The 23259-nt window shown below is 49.8% G+C and overlaps 1 protein-coding gene across 1 annotated transcript in view; it reads left to right on the top strand.

Moving 5' to 3' along the window:
* EIF2B5 (eukaryotic translation initiation factor 2B subunit epsilon) overlaps positions 1-23259 on the top strand; it is a 76355-nt gene that overhangs the window by 41246 nt on the left and 11850 nt on the right. The window contains exons 7-14 of the mRNA XM_075338483.1: positions 2046-2358; positions 2588-2733; positions 3009-3147; positions 3546-3647; positions 11180-11287; positions 11442-11532; positions 11691-11814; positions 19297-19422. Coding sequence (XP_075194598.1) covers positions 2046-2358; positions 2588-2733; positions 3009-3147; positions 3546-3647; positions 11180-11287; positions 11442-11532; positions 11691-11814; positions 19297-19422 — 1149 coding nt within the window. The remainder of the gene's footprint in view (positions 1-2045; positions 2359-2587; positions 2734-3008; positions 3148-3545; positions 3648-11179; positions 11288-11441; positions 11533-11690; positions 11815-19296; positions 19423-23259) is intronic.

Raw genomic sequence — 23259 nt, 5'->3', positions numbered from 1 at the left:
ACCTAATGGCCTCAAGGTTGAATGCAAAGGTACCGGCGTTCATAGCCAGGTCACGCGACCCGCAGTCCATCGGCGCAGATGCTCTAGTCTGCTCCTGGCACCACTTCCGCCTGCCTTACATATTTCCACCTCTACCCCTGCTGCCGCGGGTAATCGGGAAGATCAAGGCAGAGGGAGTCCCGGTGATACTGATAGCACCGGACTGGGCCAGGCGCGCCTGGTACGCCGAATTAGTACAAATGCTCAGAGATGCACCGTGGCGCCTTCCAGACATCCCAGACTTGCTGACCCAAGGGCCCATTTCCCATCAGAACTCCAGAGCCCTGAAGCTGACGGCATGGGCATTTAGACCTGGGTATTAACAAGAGCGGGATTCTCCCCCGCGGTTATTTCCACCATGATCAGCGCCCGAAAGCCTGCTTCATCCCGCATTTACCACCGTACGTGGAAAATCTTCCTTTCATGGTGCAGAGAAACTAACGACCAGCCTATGCCTCTGGCCATCCCCTGAATTCTCGACTTTCTACAGTCTGGCTTGCAAGCGGGGTTGGCTCTCAGTTCCCTTAAAGGGCAGGTCTCAGCGCTCTCAATCTTCTACCAATGCCACCTGGCTCAAAAACCGCAAGTCAAGACCTTCCTCCAGGGCGTTTCCCATCTAGTTCCCCCGTACAAACGGCCGCTGGAACCATGGGACCTCAACCTCGTTCTGGACGGTCTCCAGAGGTCTCCCTTTGAACCCCTCAAGGAATACAACCTTGCTCTTCTGTCCTGGAAGGTAACATTCCTGGTGGCAATTATGTCCATCAGACGGGTTTCGGAGCTAGCAGCACTCTCTTGCCGCGAGCCTTTTCTGATCTTTCACCAGGACAAGGTGGTTCTGCGCCCCCTTCCGGATTTCCTTCCAAAGGTTCTTACCACGTTTCATTTGAACGAGGACATTGTTCTGCCTTCCTTTTGTCTACACCCGGTTTATAGGGTGGAAAGGTCTCTGCATTCGTTAGACCTCATCAGAGCTCTCAGATATTACATATCCAGGACAGCCCCCTTTAGGAAAACGGACTCTTTGTTCGTCATTCCTGAGGGGCCTAAGAAGGGACAGGCAGCTTCAAAGGCGACTCTGGCTCGCTGGATTCGCTCTGCGATCCAGGAAGTCTACTGCTTGCAACTCAAGCCCATTCCTAGTGGGCTGCGGGCTCATTCCACGCGAGCAGTTGGAGCTTCGTGGGCCATTCGGCATCAGGCTTCAGTGGAACAGGTGTGTAAGGCTGCGACCTGGTCTAGCCTACATACATTTTCAAAGCATTAGAGTCCATTCCCAGGTTTCAACTAAGGCAAATCTGGGAAGGAAAATTCTGGAAACTGCAGTAGAGCACCTCTCTCAGTAGGCGCTCCAGGCTGTCTGGGACTGGTTTCTAGTCCTTGGGTTGTGTTGTCTTCTTTTATTTTTCCCACCCATGGACTGCTTTAGGACGTCCCATGGTCCTGTGTCCCCCAATGAGGCGTCAGAGAAAAATGGATTTATGTGTACTCACCGTAAAATCGTTTTCTCTTAGCCATCATTGGGGGACACAGCACCCACCCTGTTGCCCTGCTGGGCCTTGGTTCTCTTAGTACCTTATTTGGTTATGACTCTTCTTTTCTCATGTTCCTCTGTTGAGAAGTTTTTACTGTTTTTTTTTTTTTTTTCTCCTACTGCTTGTGTACTAAAACTGAGGTTGCCTAGCCCGGCCAGGGGGTGTATACTGCAGAGGAGGAGCTATGCTTTTGCATCTACTTAGTGTCCTCCTATGGATAGGCAGCATGACACCCATGGTCCTGTGTCCCCCAATGATGGCTAAGAGAAAACGATTTTACGGTGAGTACACAAAAATCTGTTTTTTGGAAAAGGGACTTTGACACCCAGTTATTAATGTACTCCTAAATTTCTAGGAGAGTGGACAAGTCCCCTTCAAATGGAAAATACACTTGCACATGCCACCGATCTCTAGAAGTCACATTTTGGACGCACTTGTGTAAGTTATTGTAAGACTTTTTTCTTTATGCAGATTTTAGGAAATCAGATCCACCTCTATGTGACTCAGGAAGAGTATGGTGCCCGTGTATCCAACCTGTCAATGTATGAAGCTGTGACTTCGGACGTCCTGTGCCGTTGGTTGTATCCCATAACGCCTGAAACGAACTTTACTGGCCAGGAGGAGCAGAGGTACACGCACTCCCGCCACAATATATACAGAGGATCTGATGTCCGGCGTGGCCATGGCAGTGTCTTGCGTGAGAATGTGCTGATTGGGAGCAACACCACAATTGGGTCTAAATGCAGCATCAGCAACACCAGTATTGGGAAAAACTGCAGAATCGGTGAGCCATGACAAAATGTGTTAGGATTGATCGTAAAATGAAGAGACGATCATGTAATATCTTTTTCAGCAAAGTATTTTGAACGTAGCAGATTTTTCGGGGCACAGTGCTGTGGCCAGCTCTGCGGATAGTTGTGGACACCCCACGGCGCCCATCTTTTGGAGCTGGTACTCTGTTATGCTGATATACAGCTCAACCATCTTACATTCTTTGTGTTTTTCTTTTCCAGGTGATCGAGTAGTTTTGGATAGTGTGTATATTTGGGATGATGTGCGAATTGATGATGATGTTACCATTAAGAACTCTGTGGTTTGTAATAATGTTATTGTGAAGAATAGAGTAAGAATAAATGAACACTGCGTCCTGACCTCAAAGGTAATGGAAATACTTAAAGGGGTATTACTGCTCTGCTAACGTCGGCATCAGGGGGCGAGCGAGGCCATTGATGTCACATCTATACTTATCTGCCAAGTCGCATGCTCCTGTCCTATGTAGGTATCCCTGCAGATATCTGTAGCCATGGGTCTACCTTCACTAGCCCCACTTGCCTCCTGATGGGGAAGTGAGCGGAGCCGGACTTCTCCTTTAGCTACTAATCTTAACGACCTAATTGTAAATAAAATTTCCACATAGTTTGCTTTTCTCCTTAGGTCATTATTGGCCCTGATTTAGATCTACCAGAGAACACCGTTATTTCTCTGCATCACCCAGAGGAGGATGAGGAGGACGATGATGAATTCAGCGATGATGCATCGACTGGCAAACAGGAGGAAAAATCAAAGGTCAAAGGTAATGAACACAATAATTGGCATATTTTAATACAGTGCACATAATACAAATGTACTCAGTTATCTCGTACTGGCTCTATCAAATTACATCTATCCTATATAAACATGATGACATTTCATGAAGGGGATTGTGCCAAGATCATAGCCTATCACTTAAGTCCGTCAGTCCCATAGACATAAAGTGGAATGGCAGAGTGACACTTGAGCGCCGCTTTAGTCAAATAAGGGACTCAGGAACCCCATTGTTATGATCAGTATTGTTTTCTATGCACAGTCTATTCAGTGTGATCTTAGGACAACGTTAACTCTTGTTATGCTGTTGGCAGATTTCCTGGAGAGTATACCATAGAATTAATAAGATGCTTGGCATTTACCTTAACTGCATGTTTTTGCTAACAGTGTATAACAAAGCGGAGGTTGGATCAGAGGGTGAAGGTTATGTGTGGAAGTCTTCAGAGACGGCAGATGAAGAGGAGGAGGATCTGCAGAAAAGCCTTTGGGGTAAGTAAAAGGCTGCTCATTTTTTGCAGTTTGCTCACCTGTGGTTGCCAGAGGTTTAGACCTCACTGCTAAAATGTAGAAGGTTCTGTTTTCATGCAGAATGGAACTGACAGGTGTGAGCAAATGAAGAAAATAAGTGTCACAAACTCCTCCTTCTTCTTTTTTTTTTCTTAGAAAAAAAAAATATAAACATTGCAAATCTTGCTACTAATTACAGAGCCTCAGTCATTGTATTACTGCCTGTTTGCAGTGTTGTTTGACAGTGGCCATAATCATAGCATGACTAGGCCAGATTCATACACCTGTGCTTTGCCTGAGTCTGGACTGCAATGCAAGGACCGGCATGGTTCTCCTGGGTTGAAGTAGACTTTGCATATGCCTGTGATGCCGCTTTCATACATTCGTGTGTTGTGGTACAAGTACAGGCTGTGATGCAATGACAGTCTGCAGGTTGCCTGGGCCGAAATCAATGACCACCTATAGCCTGTGGTGCCGCTTTCACACATGTGTGTCATGGTCAGAGTACAGACTGTGATGCATGGATGGTCCACGGGTTTCCTGAGCTGCATTTAAAGCGCACCAATCACCAGGATTTTCCTATATATCCTAAAGCCAGTGCTATAATGGCTGAGTCTATACATATCTTTAGTTGTCAGCTCAGATGTATAGGTTTTGAAACACAAGCAAGTAAAGTTTGTAAAATCAGCAGCTTGTTGAGTGACAGCAGCTGCAGCAGTTAAAAGCTGGGGTGTGTATTCAGAGTTATCCTCTCCACTTTTACTTATGCTAATTCTATTATACAATTGTTTTACTTTGTGACTAAAAGGACCTGTGCTGATGTCATACCCATGTGACTAGAAGGGGTGGGGCCTCAGCCAACAGAAAATTGTTGCTTCCTGGTATATGGTCACATGGGTATGACATCAGCACAGGTCCTTCTAGTCCCAAAGTAAAACTATTGTATAATAGAATTAGCATAAGTAACAGAGGGAGGGGATAACTCTGAATATTCACCCCAGCTATTTGCTGCAGCTGCTGTCATTTAACAAGCTGCTCATTTTACAAACTTTACTTGCTTGTGTTTCAAAACCCATACATATGAGCTGACAACTATAGGTATGTATAGAAACAGCATGATGGTGCCAGTATAGCACTGGCTTTAGGTTGTATACTAAAATCCTGATGATTGGTGCGCTTTAATAGTTTCATAGACATATAAGATTATCAGGCCTGTGTCAGGAGACCTGCAGCAATCTGTCAATCACAGTCCGTACTCGAACCATGACGCATGGATGTGTGAATGCGGCCTTGGGCTTTCTATTTTGGGTTAAGGAGACCTGCATCCAGTCCATGGTACAAACTGTAAAACTCGAACATCCATCAGTATATATGTTCAATATGTCATCCATGTCTACAACAGCTTTTTTCTTCAGCGCTCTATTGGGAGACCCAGACGATTGGGGTATAGCTACTGCCTCCGGAGGCCACACAAAGCACTACACTAAAAAGTGCAAGGCCCCTCCCCTTCTGGCTATACCCCCCCGTGGTATCACGGGTTCTCCAGTTTTCAAGCTTTGTGCGAAGGAGGTCAGACATCCATGCATAGCTCCACAGATTTTAGTCAGCAGTAGCTGCTGACTATTTCGGATGGAAGAAAAGAGGGCCCATATAGGGCCCCCAGCATGCTCCCTTCTCACCCGTTGATGGTGTTGTAAGGTTGAGGTACCTATTGCTGGTACGGAGGCTGGAGCCCACATGCTGCTTTCCTTCCACATCCCCCTGGGGGGCTCTGAGGAAGTGGGATCCTGCCGGCCTCAAAGCTCTGACGCCGGGCTCCATCCACAGACCCATTTGAACCTGCTGGATACGGAGCTGGAGTACCGTTCAGGGACATGGCCCTGCACCATTACAGGTACTCTGTGTCCCCGTACACACAGGCACAGCACACTCCAGACTTGCTGGGTGTGCTAGTGCGCCGGGGACAGTAAAGGGTTACAGTCACTGCAGCTTTGCTGAGTGACTTTGTGTATTGGGAACTACCGCGCCGGACGCTCCGGGAGCGGCGGCGCGCCTGGGACTTGTAGTTCGCCGGGGACTGGGCGCCGACCGCGCTTTTACGGCGGCGGCGCTTATAAATCCAGTCCCCGGCTTCTGCGGCCTAGTGCCGCTTCGTTCCCGCCCCCTCCCTGTCACTCAGGGAAGGGGACAGACGCTGAGCAATCAGCAGCGCCGAGGGCTGGAGCCTTATTTACATGCTCCAGCCCTCTCACTGCACACTGTCGGACGCCGGATTCCCGCTCTGACTTGGGGCACGCCCACGGCCCGCCCCTCCTCACACGAGCTGGGGAAGACGCCGGCAGCCATTACTGCAGTCCGAGCTCGGACTTTCGGCAACCAGGCAGGACGGTGGCGACCATACACCCGCTTATAGGCGGGCGGTAAGCGGCACACATAGTGCTGACCCCAATATATACTGCAGTGTGTACATGTGTATTTTAACTGCATAGGTCGCTATATGCCCGCTTGGAGAGCGACACATCAGCAGCAGGAAAGCAGGTGTGCTAAGGCACAGGCTTTCTAGGCTGCTTGTATTGCACGTACTGAAGTGTTCATTTGTGTTTATGCTTGTATGCTATACACTGCACTGTACAGTCGCTAGTCTTAGCTATATTCTCCTGGAATGGCTAGACTACAGCAGCAGAAAACCAAGGGTGCTGGGGCACAGGTTTTTTTCTATGCTGCTTGTATTGCATGGGCTGCAGTGTGCATTTGTACTTGTGCTTGTATGCTATACATTGCACTGTATGGTCACTCTTCTGGGCTATATTCCCCTAGATGACTAGTCTACAGCAGCAGAAGAGCAGAGGTGCCAGGGCACAGGCTTCTATGCTGCTTGTATTGCTTGTGCTGCAGTGTTCATTTGTACTTTATGCTTGTATGCTATACATTGCACTGTACGGTCACCAATCTTGGCTATATACTTCTAGATGGCTAGTCGGCAGCGGCAAAAAAGCAACACAGATTTTCAGTGCTGTTTTTACTACATGGGATGCTGTTCATGACACCGTCCCATTGTGTGCATGCTCCCCTGTAGCACTTCGTCTGCCGGGGTCTCTAGCACTTCGTCTGCCGGGGTCTCTACTAGTCGTGGCCAAAGAAACCACCTGTCATCCCTGTCCAAGGACAGGGACGGAGTTGCAGTTTCGACAGATATATTGTCATAAGATAGAGACTTGCAGTCCAGACAGGCCATGGGCAATCTTCCTGACCAACCTCATTTGGAACGGGGGGGTCCCAGGAGGACTCTCTGTATGATAAGGCAGCTCTCCAGGACTTTGATCCTGACATCGCTATCAATCCGGATACACCGGATGGTAACGCCATACGGAATGATCCTATAGCGTCCATCAATGGAAGGTTGGATCTTTCTCCCTCAGCTCCCCCAGTGGAGGAGTCAGATTCACAGCAGGAGAAGTCCCTTTTCAGTATCTCAAACGGATATTGAGTATTTTTCTGGCCACGCTGACTTCAGAGAAGCAGTCCAGAAACACCACGCTTACCAGATAAGCGTCTTCTCCAAACGTTTTTAAGATACACGTTATCCCTTTTCCCCTGACGTGGTCAAGCGCTGGACCCAGGGTCCAAAGGTGGATTCTCCAATCTCCAGGCTTGCGTCTAGAGCCATAGTTGCACTGGAGATGGGGCTTCACTTAAAGATGCCATTCACAGACAGATGGACTCTGGTTGAAATCTGTCTAGGAGGCTATCGGCGTGTCGGTTGCTCCGGCATTCACAGCCGTATAGGCAACCTAACCTTTTCAGCTGTTCTTGCGCAGCTGGCCTTGAGCACATGTACATCTGTACCGCAGAGGCGTCCGTAACTCCGCAATGTCTGCACTGCGACTTACCCTATTAATGCTGTCCTAAAAGTACAGTCGAGGTTTCGGTCCTTCCCAAGCTCGGGCAGGTCCCAATTGTCCTCGTGCAAAAGGGCTACAAAACCTCAGACGGGCTCAGATTCCGGCCGGGCTCAATCACGCCCAAGGAAGGCAGCCGGAGGAACCGCTACCAAGGCGGTCTCCTCATGACTCTCAGCTCTCTCTCTCTCTCCGCATCCGCGGTTGATGGCAGACTCCCCCGCCTTTGGCGACATTTAGCTGCCACAGGTCACAGACCGGTGGGTGACGGACATTGTGCTCACGTGCACAGGACAGTGTTCTGTTCTCGTCCTCCGACTCCATTCTTCAGAACGGCCCCACCTCCCCACCGAGCAGATGCCCTGCTGCAGGCGGTGGACGCTCTAAGAGCAGAAGGAGTGGTGATCCCTGTCCCCCCTCAGGAACGAGGGCGAGGGTTTGTACTCCAATCTCTTTGTGGCTCCAAAAAAGGACGGCTCCTTCCGTCCTGTTCTGGACCTAAAACTGCTCAATAAGCATGCGAACGCCAGGCGGTTCCGGATGGAATCCCTCCGATCCGTCATTACCTCAATGTCTCGAGGAGACTTCCTGGCCTCAACAGACATCAAAGATGCCTATCTCCACGTGCCAATTGCTACGGAGCACCAACGTTTTCTACGTTTTGTGATAGGAGACGACCATCTTCAGTTCGTAGCTCTGCCATTCGGTCTGGCGACAGCCCCACGGGTGTTCACCAAGGTCATGGCAGCAGTGGTAGCAGTCTTGCACTCTCAGGGACACCCGGTGATCCCTTACTTGGACGATCTACTCGTCAAAGCACCCTCCCTCGAGGCATGACAACGCAGCCTGAATGTTACGCTGGAGACTCTCCAGACTTTCGGGTGGATCATCAATTTGGCAAGGTCAAATCGGTCACCGACTCAATCACTAACGTATCTCGGCATGGAGTTCACACTCTATCAGCGATAGTGAAGCTTCCGCTGAACAAGCAGCGTTCACTGCAAACAGAGGTGCAGTCTCTCCTTCAAGGCCAGTCGCACCCCTTAAGGCGCCTCATGCACTTCCTAGGGAAGATGGTGGCAGCCATGGAGGCAGTTCCCTTTGCGCAGTTTCATCTGCGCCAACTGCAAGGGGACATTCTCCGCCAATGGGACGGGCAGTCAACCTCCCTGGACAGGAAAGTCTCCCTTTCCCAGACGGCCAAGGACTCTCTGCAATGGTGGCTTATTCCCACCTCATTGTCACAGTGAAGATCCTTCCTACCCCCATCCTGGGCAGTGGTCACGACAGATACGAGTCTGTCAGGGTGGGGAGCAGTTTGTCTCCGCCACAGGGCTCAGGGGACGTGGACTCAGCAGGAGTCCACCCTTCAGATCAATGTTCTGGAAATCGGGGCAGGGTATCTTACCCTACTAGCTTTCCAGCAGTGGCTAGAAAGAGAGCAGATCCGAATCCAGTCGGACAACTCCACAGCGGTGGCATACATCAACCACCAAGGAGGGACGCGCAGTCGGCAAGCCTTCCAGGAAGTCCGGCGAATCCTCATGTGGGTGGAGGACACAGCATCCACCATATCCGCAGTTCACATCCCGGGCGTAGAAAACTGGGAAGCAGACTTCCTCAGTCGCCAGGGTATGGACGCAGGGGAATGGTCCCTTCACCCGGACGTGTTTCAGGAAATCTGTCGCCGCTGGGGGGTGCCGGACGTCGACCTAATGGCGTCTCGGCACAACAACAAGGAACAAGGTCCCGGCATTTATGGCACGATCGCGCGATCACAGAGCTCTGGCGGCAGACGCCTTAGTGCAAGATTGGTCGCAGTTCCGGCTCACATATGTGTTTCCACCTCTGGCACTCTTGCCCAGAGTACTGCGCAAAAAATCAGATCCGATTGCAGCCGCGTCATACTCGTCGCCCCAGACTGGCCGAGGAGATCGTGGTACCCGGATCTGTGGCATCTCACGGTCGGCCGACCGTGGTCACTACCAGGCTGGCCAGACTTACTGTCCCAAGGGCCGTTTTTCCATCGGAATTCTGCGGCCCTGAACCTGACTGTGTGGCCATTGAGTCCTGGATCCTAGCGTCTTCAGGATTATCCCAAGGGGTCGTTGCCACCATGAAACAGGCTAGGAAGTCCACCTCTGCTAAGATCTACCACAGAACGTGGAAGATTTTCTTAACCTGGTGCTCGGCTCAGGGAGTGTCTCCCTGGCCATTTGCATTGCCTATTTTTCTTTCCTTCCTGCAATCGGGGTTAGAAAAGGGCTTGTCGCTCGGCTTCCTTAAGGGGGAAGTCTCGGCACTATCCGTGTTTTTTCAGAAGCGTCTAGCACGTCTTTCTAAGGTGCGCACGTTCCTACAGGGGGTCTGTCATATCGTACCCCCGTACAAGCGGCCGTTAGATCCATGGGATCTCAACAGGGTATTAGTTGCTCTCCAGAAGCCGCCTTTCGAGCCTCTGAAGGAAGTTTCCTTTCTCGCCTGTCACAGAAGGTGGCGTTTCTCGTTGCGATCACATCGCTTCGGCGAGTGTCTGAGCTGGCAGCTCTGTCATCCAAGGCTCCCTTCCTGGTGTTCCACCAGGACAAGGTAGTGCTGCGCCCCATTCCGGAGTTTCTCCCTAAGGTCGTATCCTCATTTCATCTTAATCAGGATATATCCTTGCCTTCCTTTTGTCCTCATCCGGTTCACCGGTATGAAAAGGACTTACGTTTGTTAGATCTGGTGAGAGCACTCAGACTCTACATTTCCCGCACGGCGCCCATGCGCCGTTCCGATGCACTTTTTGTCCTTGTCGCTGGTCCGCGCAAGGGGTTGCAGGCTTCTAAAGCCACCCTGGCTCGATGGATCAAAGAACCAATTCTAGAGGCCTACCGTTCTGCGGGGCTTCCGGTTCCTTCAGGGCTAAAAGCCCACTCAACCAGAGCCGTGGGTGCGTCCTGGGCATTATGACACCAGGCTTCGGCTCAACAAGTGTACCAGGCAGCTACCTGGTCCAGTCTGCACACTTTCACCAAGCATTATCAGGTGCATACCTATGCTTCGGCGGATGCCAGCTTAGGTAGAAGAGTCCTGCAGGCGGCAGTGACACCCCCCCGTAGGGGAGGGCTGTTTTGCAGCCCTAACATGAGGTATTTCTTTACCCACCCAGGGACAGCTTTTGGACGTCCCAATCGTCTGGGTCTCCCAATAGAGCGCTGAAGAAGAAGGGAATTTTGTTACTTACCGTAAATTCCTTTTCTTCTAGCTCTTATTGGGAGACCCAGCACCCGCCCTGTTGTCCTTCGGGATGTTTTTGTTGTTTGCGGGTACACATGTTGTTCATGTTGAACGGTTTTTCAGTTCTCCGATGTTACTCGGAGTTAATTTGTTTAAACCAGTTATTGGCTTTCCTCCTTCTTGCTTTGGCACTAAAACTGGAGAACCCGTGATACCACGGGGGGGTATAGCCAGAAGGGGAGGGGCCTTGCACTTTTTAGTGTAGTGCTTTGTGTGGCCTCCGGAGGCAGTAGCTATACCCCAATCGTCTGGGTCTCCCAATCAGAGCTAGAAGAAAAGGAATTTACGGTAAGTAACAAAATTCCCTTCTTTTTTTTTTTTTTTTAAATTTTTCAGGCCTCAAAATTACTAACGAAGAGGACAGTGATAGTGAGAGTGGAAGGAGTGTATCCTCCGAGCAGGTAGACAGCCGCCCTGCTTCCCCCCTTCTGGATGACGTAAAAGGTAATTCTTCCAATGTCCGTTTCCAGGTAGTTCGCATCATTTACTCACTTTTGTGGACTAAACCAAATAATGTTTATTGAAATATTGAGCCCTACTGCAAAGAATACTGGATAAAGAAGTTAAAGTCGGACAGTGATGCTATTTTCTTGTATAGTTTTTCAGAATGAAGTTTTGGGAACGTTGCAGAGAGGTGTAGAAGAGAATATTTCCTGTGATAATCTTGTATTAGAAATCAACTCACTCAAGTAGGTTGGAATCTGAATTTTCATTCAACTGCAAAAGCATTTTTTTTTTCTTAAGATATGAACATATTGTGTGTATACTGGGTTATTCTAATGGTCAAAGTATTATCAAATGAGTGGTAAATATATATTACATGCCATAAATGTTCCTCTCTCTACAGATATGCCTATAACATCTCTCTAGTGGAAGTGATGCAGATTTTGTGCAAAGTTGTCCTGGAGTTCCCATTGCAGCAACTGAATGGAGTACTTGATGTGAATCCTTACTGTAATGTGGTACTACCTGTGAGTGTTACATGATGAGCTTCTTTTAAAGATTGAAAGCTAGAAAATTATGTAAAGTTTTCAAAAGGCTAGGTTACAATTAGAAAACATAAAATGAGCTATGGGTTAAACCAAGTTTTTTTTTTTTTTTTTTTGTTTACGCTTTTTTATTTTTCAATTTTATTTTATTTTTTTAATGAAAGGGTAACTGCGGTCTACCCGGGTAGCCAAGGAAATCTGATAATCCAGAGAAACGTGAATATCACTTCCTAAGTGGTGGCCACCAGAGCCTGATTATTCCAGTCTAGTTCTGAGGAGAGGGTGCAGAACTGGACCGAATATTGGCCAACAATAAATATCAACATTTTTATTAAAGAAAAATATTAGTTGTCCTGCAGTTTTCACACTGACCACTAGGGCTTTTTTAGATTCACACTTCCTGACCTTTCAGCAAGGCTATCATCGGCAGGATTACAATGACAGGTAACGTCTTTGTGCCAGCTGATAACACAGGATCCACCTTCTCTCTTCACAATGACTTTTGAAAAGGCTAATTTAATATGAAAGACAACATAGTAGTAGAAAAAGACATGGCCGCACATCCAAAAATCATAAGTTGATCTAAAGACACCAGGCAAAATTTAAATACCTGAACATAAGGTTCTTGGTTCAACATTCTGACCAGACTGTATGAAGCCACCGCCACATCACGGGGAACCTCTGAGCCATTGTTGCTGTGATTTTTGTGTCTGGTGGTGTGGCCTGGAGGCTTGGGGACTGAGCCTTGCAGTATGGGCGCTGTGAGTCACCAGGTCACAGGTCATTTTGTGAAAACAGTAAGTAAGCTGGAGTCTAAAAAAGCCCCTGTGTCCAATGTGAAAATTACAAGATTTCTATTTTTTAGTTTTATTACAAATTAGGATATGAAAAAAAAATTGATAATTTTAAAAGAAAGTGAACAAAAACAAACATGCATTCAACACAACAACCTGATTTTAAGCAAATGGTCATTTTCTTTATCGATTAGCTTCCCTTTAAACAGGGTTTCCCACATTCTAAAAAAGTGAAAAGCGTAACAAATGGTAGAAAATGAGGAAACAACAATTACTTACCCTTTCAATTCTCACCACTTCAGTGGTCTCTGCTGGTCCTGCACTGATGACTTGCCACCATATGATTCATCTGATTACTGCAGCCTCAGCAGTGACTTTGGCATGTATGTGATTAGATCGATCACATGAATAATCGACAGACCACCATCATTGCAGTGACCAGCATAGACCACTGGGCCAGTGTGGGATTTACATATAATTAATGGTTATGTCTTTACTTTATAACCTTTCTTACTTTTAGGCACATTTTCTAAAATTCTCCAAAACAATTTTAACATTTCTTTGTCGCTCCATTGGGAGACCCAGACAATTGGGTGTATAGCTATGCCTCCGGAGGCCACACAAAGTATTACACTAAAAGTGTAAAGCCCCTCCCCTTCTGCCTATAAACCCCCCGTGCCTCACGGGCTCCTCAGTTTTTATGCTTTGTGCGAAGGAGGCAGACATCCACGCATAGCTCCACAGCTTAGTCAGCAGCAGCTGCTGACTAGGTCGGATGGAAGAAAAGAGGGCCCATAACAGGGCCCCCAGCATGCTCCCTTCTCACCCCACTGTGTCGGCGGTGCTGTTAAGGTTGAGGTACCCATTGCGGGTACACAGGCAGGAGCCACATGCTGTTTTCCTTCCCCATCCCTTAATGGGCTCTGGGTGAAGTGGGATCCTAATCGGTCTCCAGGCACAGGGACCGTGCTCCCTCCGCAGCCCCTGGGAATCTGCTGGATAGGAGCCGGGTATCGTCAGGGACAAGGCCCTGCTACTGTGAGGTACTCTGTGTCCCCGTGGGGACAGCGCATGGAGCGCTGGTGCCATACACATTACAGCACTGCTGGGTGTGTTAGTGCGCCGGGGACTACCGCGCATGGAGCGCTTGTGCCATACACATTACAGCACTGCTGGGTGTGTTAGTGCGCCGGGGACTACCGCGCATGGAGCGCTTGTGCCATACACATTGCAGCACTGCTGGGTGTGTTAGTGCGCCGGGGACTACCGCGCGGCCGCGCTTATTGCAGGCCGCGCTTATAACTTTAGTCCCCGGCTTCTGCGGCCTAGTGTCGTATATTCCCGCTCACAGGCCTGCCAGTCAGGGGAAGGGCGGGACGCTGCACAGATCGTCAGCGCTGAGGGCTGGAGCATACATTCGTATCCTCCCCCCTCCTCACTCAGTACACTGGGGCACTGGATTCCCGCACTTTTCTTGGGCACGCCCACGGTCCCCTCCTCCCCACAGAACGCTGGCAGCCATTCCTGTCAGCGATTCAGACGCTGGAGAGGAGAGATAACACAGGGAGACCCAGGCAGGGAATCTGGTGATCACACAACCGCTCTAAGCGGTCGGTAAGCAGCACCTGTGGTGCTGGCCCCACTGAGTACCGAAGTGTATATATATATATATATAGGCTTATAGGCTATACATTTGCACTGTACGGTCGCTCTGTTGATTTTTGGCTATATACCCTCCTGGTTGTTCTCAGAGGAGACAACATGTCATCCGCAAAAAGCAAGGGTGCCAAAGCACAGGCGTACTTTGCAACCTGTACCTCATGTACAGCTGTACTACCGGCAGGTTCCACTGACCCTCATTGTGTGCAATGCTCGGCCCCTGTGGCACTTACTCAGCCGGAGCCTCTGCGACTGGTGGCCCAGGTGGAACCACCTGCTACCACTGTCCAGGTGACAGGGACGGAGTTTGCAGCCTTTGCTGACAAACTGTCTGAGAGTATGGATAAATCGTCTGCTAAAATACTGGAAGCATTGCAGTCCAGACCGGTGATTCAGGCTCCGGGCACTGTCCAATCCTTGACCCCTGGTCCCCCTCAATTGGAACAGCAAAGTGCCCCTGGGGTGACCCATAGGTCCCAGGGTGAGGTCTCTGACACGGACCGCAGTCCCAGGCCGCCCAAGCGGGGTCGCTGGGAAATTCCCTCCACTTCATCACACTGTTCAGGGTCCCAGCAGGAGGACTCTCTGGAGGATGAAGCGGAGGTAACAGATCAGGATTCTGATCCTGAAGCCGCTCTCAACCTAGATACACCTGAGGGTGACGCCGTAGTGAATGACCTTATAGCGACCATCAATCAGGTGTTGGATATTTCTCCCCCAGCTCCTACAATTGAGGAGTCAGCTTCTCAGGAGAAATTCCGTTTCAGGTTTCCCAAGCGTACATTAAATACGTTTCTGGATCACTCTGACTTCAGAGAGGCAATCCAGAAAAACCGAGACTGTCCAGACAAGTGTTTTTCCAAGCGCCTTAAGGACACACGTTATCCCTTCCCCCCCCCCCCCCGAGGTTGTCAAGGGCTGGACTCAGTGTCCTAAGGTGGATCCTCCAATCTCCAGACTGGCGGCTAGATCCATAGTTGCAGTGGAAGATGGGGCTTCACTCAAAGATGCCACTGACAGACAGATGGAACTATGGTTGAAATCCATCTATGAAGCTATCGGCGCGTCTTTTGCTCCAGCATTCGCAGCCGTATGGGCACTCCAAGCTATCTCAGCTTGTCAGGCGCAGATTAATACAGTAACACGTACGTCTGCCCCGCAAGTGGTGTCCTTAACCTCTCAGGCGTCGGCATTTGCGTCCTACGCCATTAATGCTATCCTGGACTCGGCGAGCCGTACGGCGGTGGCATCCGCCAATTCGGTGGTACTCCACAGGGCCATGTGGCTACGTGAATGGAAGGCAGACTCTGCTTCCAAAAAGTTCTTAACCGGTTTGCCATTGTCTGGCGACCGCTTGTTTGGTGAGCGATTGGATGAAATCATTAAACAATCCAAGGGAAAGGATTCATCCTTACCCCAGTCCAAACCAAACAGACCTCAACCACGGAAGGTACAATCGAGGTTTCGGTCCTTTCGGACCGCGGGCAGGTCTCAATTCTCCTCGTCCAAAAGGCCTCAGAAAGATCAGAGGAACTCCGATTCCTGGCGGTCTAAGTCACGTCCTAAAAGGACCGCCGGAGGAACCGCGCCCAAAGCGGCCTCCTCATGACTTTCGGCCTCCTCAAACCGCATCCTCGGTCGGTGGCAGGCTCTCCCGCTTTTGCGACGCCTGGCTGCCACAAGTAAAAGACCGATGGGTGAGAGACATTCTATCTCGAGGTTACAGGATAGAGTTCAGCTCTCGTCCTCCGACTCGTTTCTTCAGAACATCTCCGCCCCCCGACAGAGCCGAGGCTCTTCTGCAGGCGGTGTGCACTCTGAAGGCGGAAGGAGTGGTGATCCCTGTTCCTCTTCAGCAACGGGGTCACGGTTTTTACTCCAACTTGTTCGTGGTGCCAAAAAAGGACGGATCCTTCCGTCCCGTTCTGGACCTAAAACTGCTCAACAAGCATGTGAAAACCAGGCGGTTCCGGATGGAATCGCTCCGCTCCGTCATCGCCTCAATGTCCCAAGGAGATTTCCTGGCATCAATCGACATCAAAGATGCTTATCTCCACGTACCGATTGCACCAGAGCATCAGCGCTTCCTGCGTTTCGCCATAGGGGACGAACACCTTCAGTTCGTGGCACTGCCTTTTGGCCTGGCGACAGCCCCACGGGTCTTCACCAAGGTCATGGCAACAGTGGTGGCAATCCTACACTCTCAGGGACACTCGGTGATCCCTTACTTAGACTATCTACTTGTCAAGGCACCCTCTCAAGGGGCATGCCAACACAGCCTGAACATTGCTCTGGAAACTCTCCAGAGTTTCGGGTGGATCATCAATTTTCCAAAGTCAAATCTGACACCGGCCCAATCACTGACATATCTTGGCATGGAGTTTCATACTCTCTCAGCGATAGTGAAGCTTCCGCTGAACAAACAGCGTTCACTACAGACAGGGGTGCAATCTCTCCTTCAAGGTCAGTCACACCCCCTGAGGCGCCTCATGCACTTCCTAGGGAAGATGGTGGCAGCAATGGAGGCAGTTCCTTTTGCGCAGTTTCATCTGCGCCCACTTCAATGGGACATTCTCCGCAAATGGGACAGGAAGTCGACGTCCCTCGACAGGAACGTCTCCCTTTCTCGGGCAGCCAAGGCTTCCCTTCAGTGGTGGCTTCTCCCCACTTCTCTGTCGAAGGGGAAATCCTTCCTGCCCCCATCCTGGGCGGTGGTCACGACGGACGCGAGCCTGTCAGGGTGGGGAGCGGTCTTTCTCCACCACAGGGCTCAGGGTACTTGGACTCAGACAGAGTCCTCCCTTCAGATCAATGTTCTGGAGATAAGGGCAGTGTATCTTGCCCTAAAGGCGTTCCAGCCGTGGCTGGAAGGCAAACAGATCCGAGTTCAGTCGGACAACTCCACAGCGGTGGCATACATCAACCACCAAGGCGGGACACGCAGTCGGCAAGCCTTCCAGGAAGTCCGGCGGATTCTGCTGTGGGTGGAAGCCACAGCCTCCACCATATCCGCAGTTCACATCCCGGGCGTAGAAAACTGGGAAGCGGACTTTCTCAGTCGCCAGGGCATGGACGCAGGGGAATGGTCCCTTCACCCGGACGTTTTTCAGGAGATCTGTTGCCGCTGGGGCATGCCGGACGTCGACCTAATGGCGTCCCGGCACAACAACAAGGTCCCGACATTCATGGCACGGTCTCAAGATCACAGAGCTCTGGCGGCAGACGCCTTAGTTCAGGATTGGTCGCAGTTTCAACTCCCTTATGTGTTTCCTCCTCTGGCACTGTTGCCCAGAGTGTTACGCAAGATCAGGGCCGACTGCCGCCGCGCCATCCTCGTCGCTCCAGACTGGCCGAGGAGGTCGTGGTACCCGGATCTGTGGCATCTCAGGGTCGGCCAACCGTGGGCACTACCAGACCGACCAGACTTGCTGTCTCAAGGGCCGTTTTTCCATCTGAATTCTGCGGCCCTCAACCTGACTGTGTGGCCATTGAGTCCTGGATCCTAGCGTCTTCAGGATTATCTCAAGAGGTCATTGCCACTATGAGACAGGCTAGGAAACCAACGTCCGCCAAGATCTACCACAGGACGTGGAAAATATTCCTGTCGTGGTGCTCTGCTCAGGGTTTTTCTCCCTGGCCATTTACCTTGCCCACTTTTCTGTCCTTCCTCCAATCCGGATTGGAAAAGGGTTTGTCGCTCGGCTCCCTTAAGGGACAAGTCTCTGCGCTCTCTGTGTTTTTTCAGAAGCGCCTAGCCAGACTTCCACAGGTACGCACGTTCCTGCAGTGGGTTTGTCACATCGTCCCTCCTTACAAGCGTCCGTTAGAACCCTGGGATCTGAACAGGGTGCTGATGGTTCTTCAGAAACCACCGTTCGAGCCAATGAGGGATATTTCTCTCTCACGCCTTTCGCAGAAAGTGGTTTTCCTAGTAGCAGTCACTTCACTTCGGAGAGTGTCTGAGCTAGCAGCGTTGTCGTGCAAAGCCCCTTTCCTGGTGTTTCACCAGGACAAGGTGGTTCTGCGTCCGGTTCCGGAATTTCTCCCTAAGGTGGTATCCCCTTTTCATTGTCCTCATCCAGTTCACCAATGTGAAAAGGATTTGCACTCGGATGCACTCTTTGTCCTTGTCGCTGGCCAGCGTAAAGGGACACAAGCTTCCAAATCAACCCTGGCTCGGTGGATCAAGGAACCAATTCTCGAAGCTTATCGTTCCTCGGGGCTTCCGATTCCCTCAGGGCTGAAGGCCCATTCTACCAGGGCCGTGGGAGCGTCCTGGGCCTTGCGGCACCAGGCTACGGCTCAGCAGGTGTGTCAGGCAGCTACCTGGTCGAGCCTGCACACTTTCACGAAACACTATCAGGTGCATACCTATGCTTCGGCAGATGCCAGCCTAGGTAGGCGAGTCCTTCAGGCGGCGGTTGCCCACCTGTAGGACGGAGCCGTTTACGGCTCTATTATGAGGTATTATTTACCCACCCAGGGACTGCTTTTGGACGTCCCAATTGTCTGGGTCTCCCAATGGAGCGACAAAGAAGAAGGGAATTTTGTTTACTTACCGTAAATTCCTTTTCTTCTAGCTCCAATTGGGAGACCCAGCACCCGCCCCTGTTTTTTGTGTACACATGTTGTTCATGTTGAATGGTTTCAGTTCTCCGATGTTCCTTCGGATTGAATTTACTTTAAACCAATTTATAATTTTTTCCTCCTTCTTGCTTTTGCACCAAAACTGAGGAGCCCGTGAGGCACGGGGGGTGTATAGGCAGAAGGGGAGGGGCTTTACACTTTTAGTGTAATACTTTGTGTGGCCTCCAGAGGCATAGCTATACACCCAATTGTCTGGGTCTCCCAATTGGAGCTAGAAGAAAAGGAATTTACGGTAAGTAAACAAAATTCCCTTCTTTGTGACACCCTATCAACTAAAAAGATGGTAACATACACTACACTCAAATGACTGTTTTAAAATAACGTAATAAGGCATTTCATTTAGAGGAAATTTCTGTTTCCACAGCTTTTAAAAAGATGGACCCCAGTTTTTAAAAACTACGTAAAGCGTGCGGCTGACCACTTGTGCTGTCTTAGTGCAATGGAAGAATTCTTTTTGGATCATGAACCTCTTTGGGCAGCAACTGCAAAGGTAACAAACTGAAAGAGAAATTGACTTAAAGGGGTTGTCCTAAATGAATATAAGAGTTTATAATCTTGCTTGACTTTGAAACTTAACAAATTGCATCAACGTCTTCCTCCTTCCCTTTCTCCTCCACCTTTATATTCCCTAACTCCTTCCCTTCCCCCATCCACTTTTAGCCTACCCTTTCTTCCCTTCCTCTTCAAAAAAATTCTTAAGAAAATTTAATAAAGTAAACAAAACAATGTTTTGTTTTTTTACTAAACTCCTCTAAACAAAAAACATTGACAGAGTTGTCCAGTCACATAAAAAGATACGCTTTTCTTTGTTATACTTGGAGGCATTTGTTTATTCTTCTGATGGGTTTGCTGTTTCTTAACACGACACTAAAATTGTGCATAATGCTTAACTGTAAATTAACAATCCTCTTAACTTGACAATGTCCAGAAGGCCATCATTGACACATTCCACAAGGAAGAGGGTAAGCCACAAAAGGTCATTGCTAAAGAAGCTGTCTGTTCAGAGTGCTCTATCCAAGCATATTCATGAAAAGTTGAGTGGAAGGAAAAAGTGTGGTAGAAAAAGGTGCACAAGCAACCAGGATAGCCGCAGTCGTGATAGGTTTAAGAAAAGGCCATTCAAAAATTTGGGGGACATCCACAAGGAGTGGACTGCTGCTGGTGTCAGTGCTTTGAGAGCCACCACACACAGTTGTATCCAGGACATGATCTACAACCGTTGCCTTCCTTGTGTCAAGCCACTGAAGACCAATAGACAACGCAGGAAGCGTCTTACCTGGGCCAAGGAGAAAAAGAACTGGAATGTTGCTCAGTGGTCCAAGGTGTTGTTTTCTGATGAAAGTAAATTTTGCATTTCATTTGGAAATCAAGCTCCCAGAGTCTAGAGGAAGAGTGGAGAGGCCACAATCCAAGCTGCTTGAGGTCTAGTGTGAAGTTTCCACAATCAGTGATGGTTTGAGGAGCCATGTCATCTGCTGGTATAGGGTCCCCTGTGTTTTCTCAACACCAAAGTCAGCGCAGCTATCTACCAGGAAATTTTAGAGCCCCTCATGCTTCCCTCTGCTGACAAGCCTTCTGGAGATGGCAATTTCATTTTCCTTCAGGACCTGGCACCTGTCCACATTGCCAAAAGTAACCATACTTTGTTTAATAGCCACAGTATCACTGTGCTTCATTGGCCAGCAAACTCGCCTGACCTAAATCTCATAGAGAATCTATGGTGTATTGTCAAGCAGAAGAAGAGAGACACCAGACCCAACAATGCAGACGAGCTGAAGGCTGTTTTCAAAGCAACCTGGGTTTCCATAACATCTCAGCAGTTCCACAGGCTGATCGCCTTCATGCCACGCCACATTAATGTAGTAATTCATGCAAAAGGAGCCCCGATCAAGTATTGAGTACATTTACTGTACATACTTTTCAATAGGCCAACATTTTGGAGTTTAAAAGTTTCTGAGATACTGAGATAATAACTTTTGGGTTTTCATTGGCTGTAAGCCATAATCATCAACATTACCAGAAATAAACACTAGAAATACATCACTCTGTGTGTAATGACTATATAATTTGTTTCCCTTTTTGTATTGAATTACTGAAATTAACTTTTTGATCTAATTTGAGATGCACTTGTATATCATGTCTGTTAGGAATAATACATTTTTATGATTACTAAATAAAAGTTATATTTTAGTCATTCGTGATTAACTTGTTTTTCTTCATCGTTCCTTATGGGAGACCCAGACCATGGGTGTATAGCTTCTGCCTCCGGAGGACACACAAAGTACTACACTAAAAAGTGTAGCTCCTCCCTCCTAGGATATACACCCCCTGGATAACCAAATATAGCCAGTTCAATGCTTTGTGTTCAGGAGGATCACACATGCATTCTCATCTGATTTTTGATTTTAAAGAGTTGGAAGAAAAGCGGGTCCAAGCTGGACTCCCGGCATGTCCCTTCTCACCCCACTGTGTCGGCGGTGCTGTTAAGGTTGATTTCAAGGCTGGAGCCTTTACATGCCGTGCTCCTTCACCATCCCTCGGGCTCTGGCTTGAAGTGGGAGCCAGCACGGTTCTCACTGCTTTGCAGGAGACCGGTCTCCATCCGCAGCCCTCTCAGGACCCTGCCGGACGGAGCACTCATCCCTCAGGGACCTGGCCCTGCGTCTCTCAAGCTAAGTATTTGAGACGTTATTGTCAGGGGGTCTTTTGCATTTTTTATTGTTGGGGAGAGTGTGTTAGTTATTTCTTTGTCGCTCCTAATTGGGAGACCCAGACAATTGGGTGTATAGCTACTGCCTCCGGAGGCCACACAAAGTACTACACTTAAAAGTGTAAGGCCCCTCCCCTTCTGGCTATACACCCCCCCGTGGGATCACGGGCTCCTCAGTTTTATGCTTTGTGCGAAGGAGGCCAGACATCCACGCATAGCTCCACTGTTTAGTCAGCAGCAGCTGCTGACTATGTCGGATGGAAGAAAAGAGGGCCCATACTAGGGCCCCCAGCATGCTCCCTTCTCACCCCACTTTCTGTCGGCGGTGTTTGTTAAGGTTGAGGTACCCATTGCGGGTACGGAGGCTGGAGCCCACATGCTGATTCCTTCCCCATCCCCATTAGGGCTCTGGGTGAAGTGGGACTTTACCGGTCTCCGGGCACTGAGGCCGTGCTCCATCCACAGCCCCTGGAGGATCTGCTGGATACGGAGCGGAGTTTTCTCAGGGACAGGACCCTGCTCCATCAAGGTACTCCGTGTCCCCGTGCTTATCGCACGCACACTGCAGCATTGCTGGGTGTGTTAGTGCGCCGGGGTAAACAGCGCTGCTGCGCTGGTGCCGTTACTCACTACAGCTCTGCTGAGTGAGGTGACTTTGTACGATCGGCCGATCCGGCCGCTGGGGTCAGTGTTTACTGGTCGCGGCTGGGATTTGTGGTGCGCCGGGGACTTCCGCGCTGGCCGTGCATATATGACGGCCGCGCTAGATTACTACAGTCCCCGGCTTTTGCGGCCTAGTTCGTATCGTTCCCGCCCCCGGACCTGCCAGTCAGGAGGAGGGCGGGACGCTGTACAGTCCAGCAGCGTTAAGAGCTGGAGTCTGTTTTACATACTCCAGCCCTCACACTAGGCACAGGGGGACGCAGCTTCCCGCTCTTTTGTTTGGGACGCCCACGGTCCGCCCCTCTTCACAGGACGCCGGCAGCCATTCCTGCCTGCACGCTGAACTGCGGAGGGGAGGCTGGGAGACCCAGACAAGGGATTCTACGATCTCACACCCGCTTTTCAGCGGGCGGTAAGCAGCCCTCAAGGGCTCTCCCCCACTTGTGCCATAGTGTACTTTTGTATTTTGTGCTGGCAATACTTTGCACTGTACAGTCGCTGGTGGTTTTCTGCTATATACCCTCCTTAGCTTTCTCAAGGAGATAACAGCATGTCGTCCGCAAAAAGCAAAAGTGCCAAGGCACGGACTTTATATGCTGCTTGTACCGCATGTGGGGCTACTCTACCGGCAGGTTCCACTGACCCCCATTGTGTGCAGTGCTCGGCCCCTGTGGCAATTGCTCAGCCGGGGCCGCTGCTAGAGGTGACCCAGGGAGAACCACCTGTAAATGCTGTCCAGGTGACAGGGACGGAGTTTGCAGCTTTTGCTGACAAATTGTCTATGACTATGTCTAAAATTCTTGAAACATTGCAGTCTAGACCAGTAACTCAGACCATGGGCACTGTTGATCCATTGCCCCCTGGTCCCCCTCAGCTGGACCACTTCCTAGCTCCGGGGGTGTCACATGCACCCCAGGGTGACGGCTCTGACTCGGACGACAGTCCCAGACAACC

This window comes from Anomaloglossus baeobatrachus, chromosome 3, assembly GCF_048569485.1.
Source record: "Anomaloglossus baeobatrachus isolate aAnoBae1 chromosome 3, aAnoBae1.hap1, whole genome shotgun sequence".
Taxonomy (NCBI): Eukaryota; Metazoa; Chordata; class Amphibia; order Anura; family Aromobatidae; genus Anomaloglossus; species Anomaloglossus baeobatrachus.
Note: the sequence above shows the minus strand (reverse complement) of the source record. Positions and strands in the feature narration are given on the sequence as shown.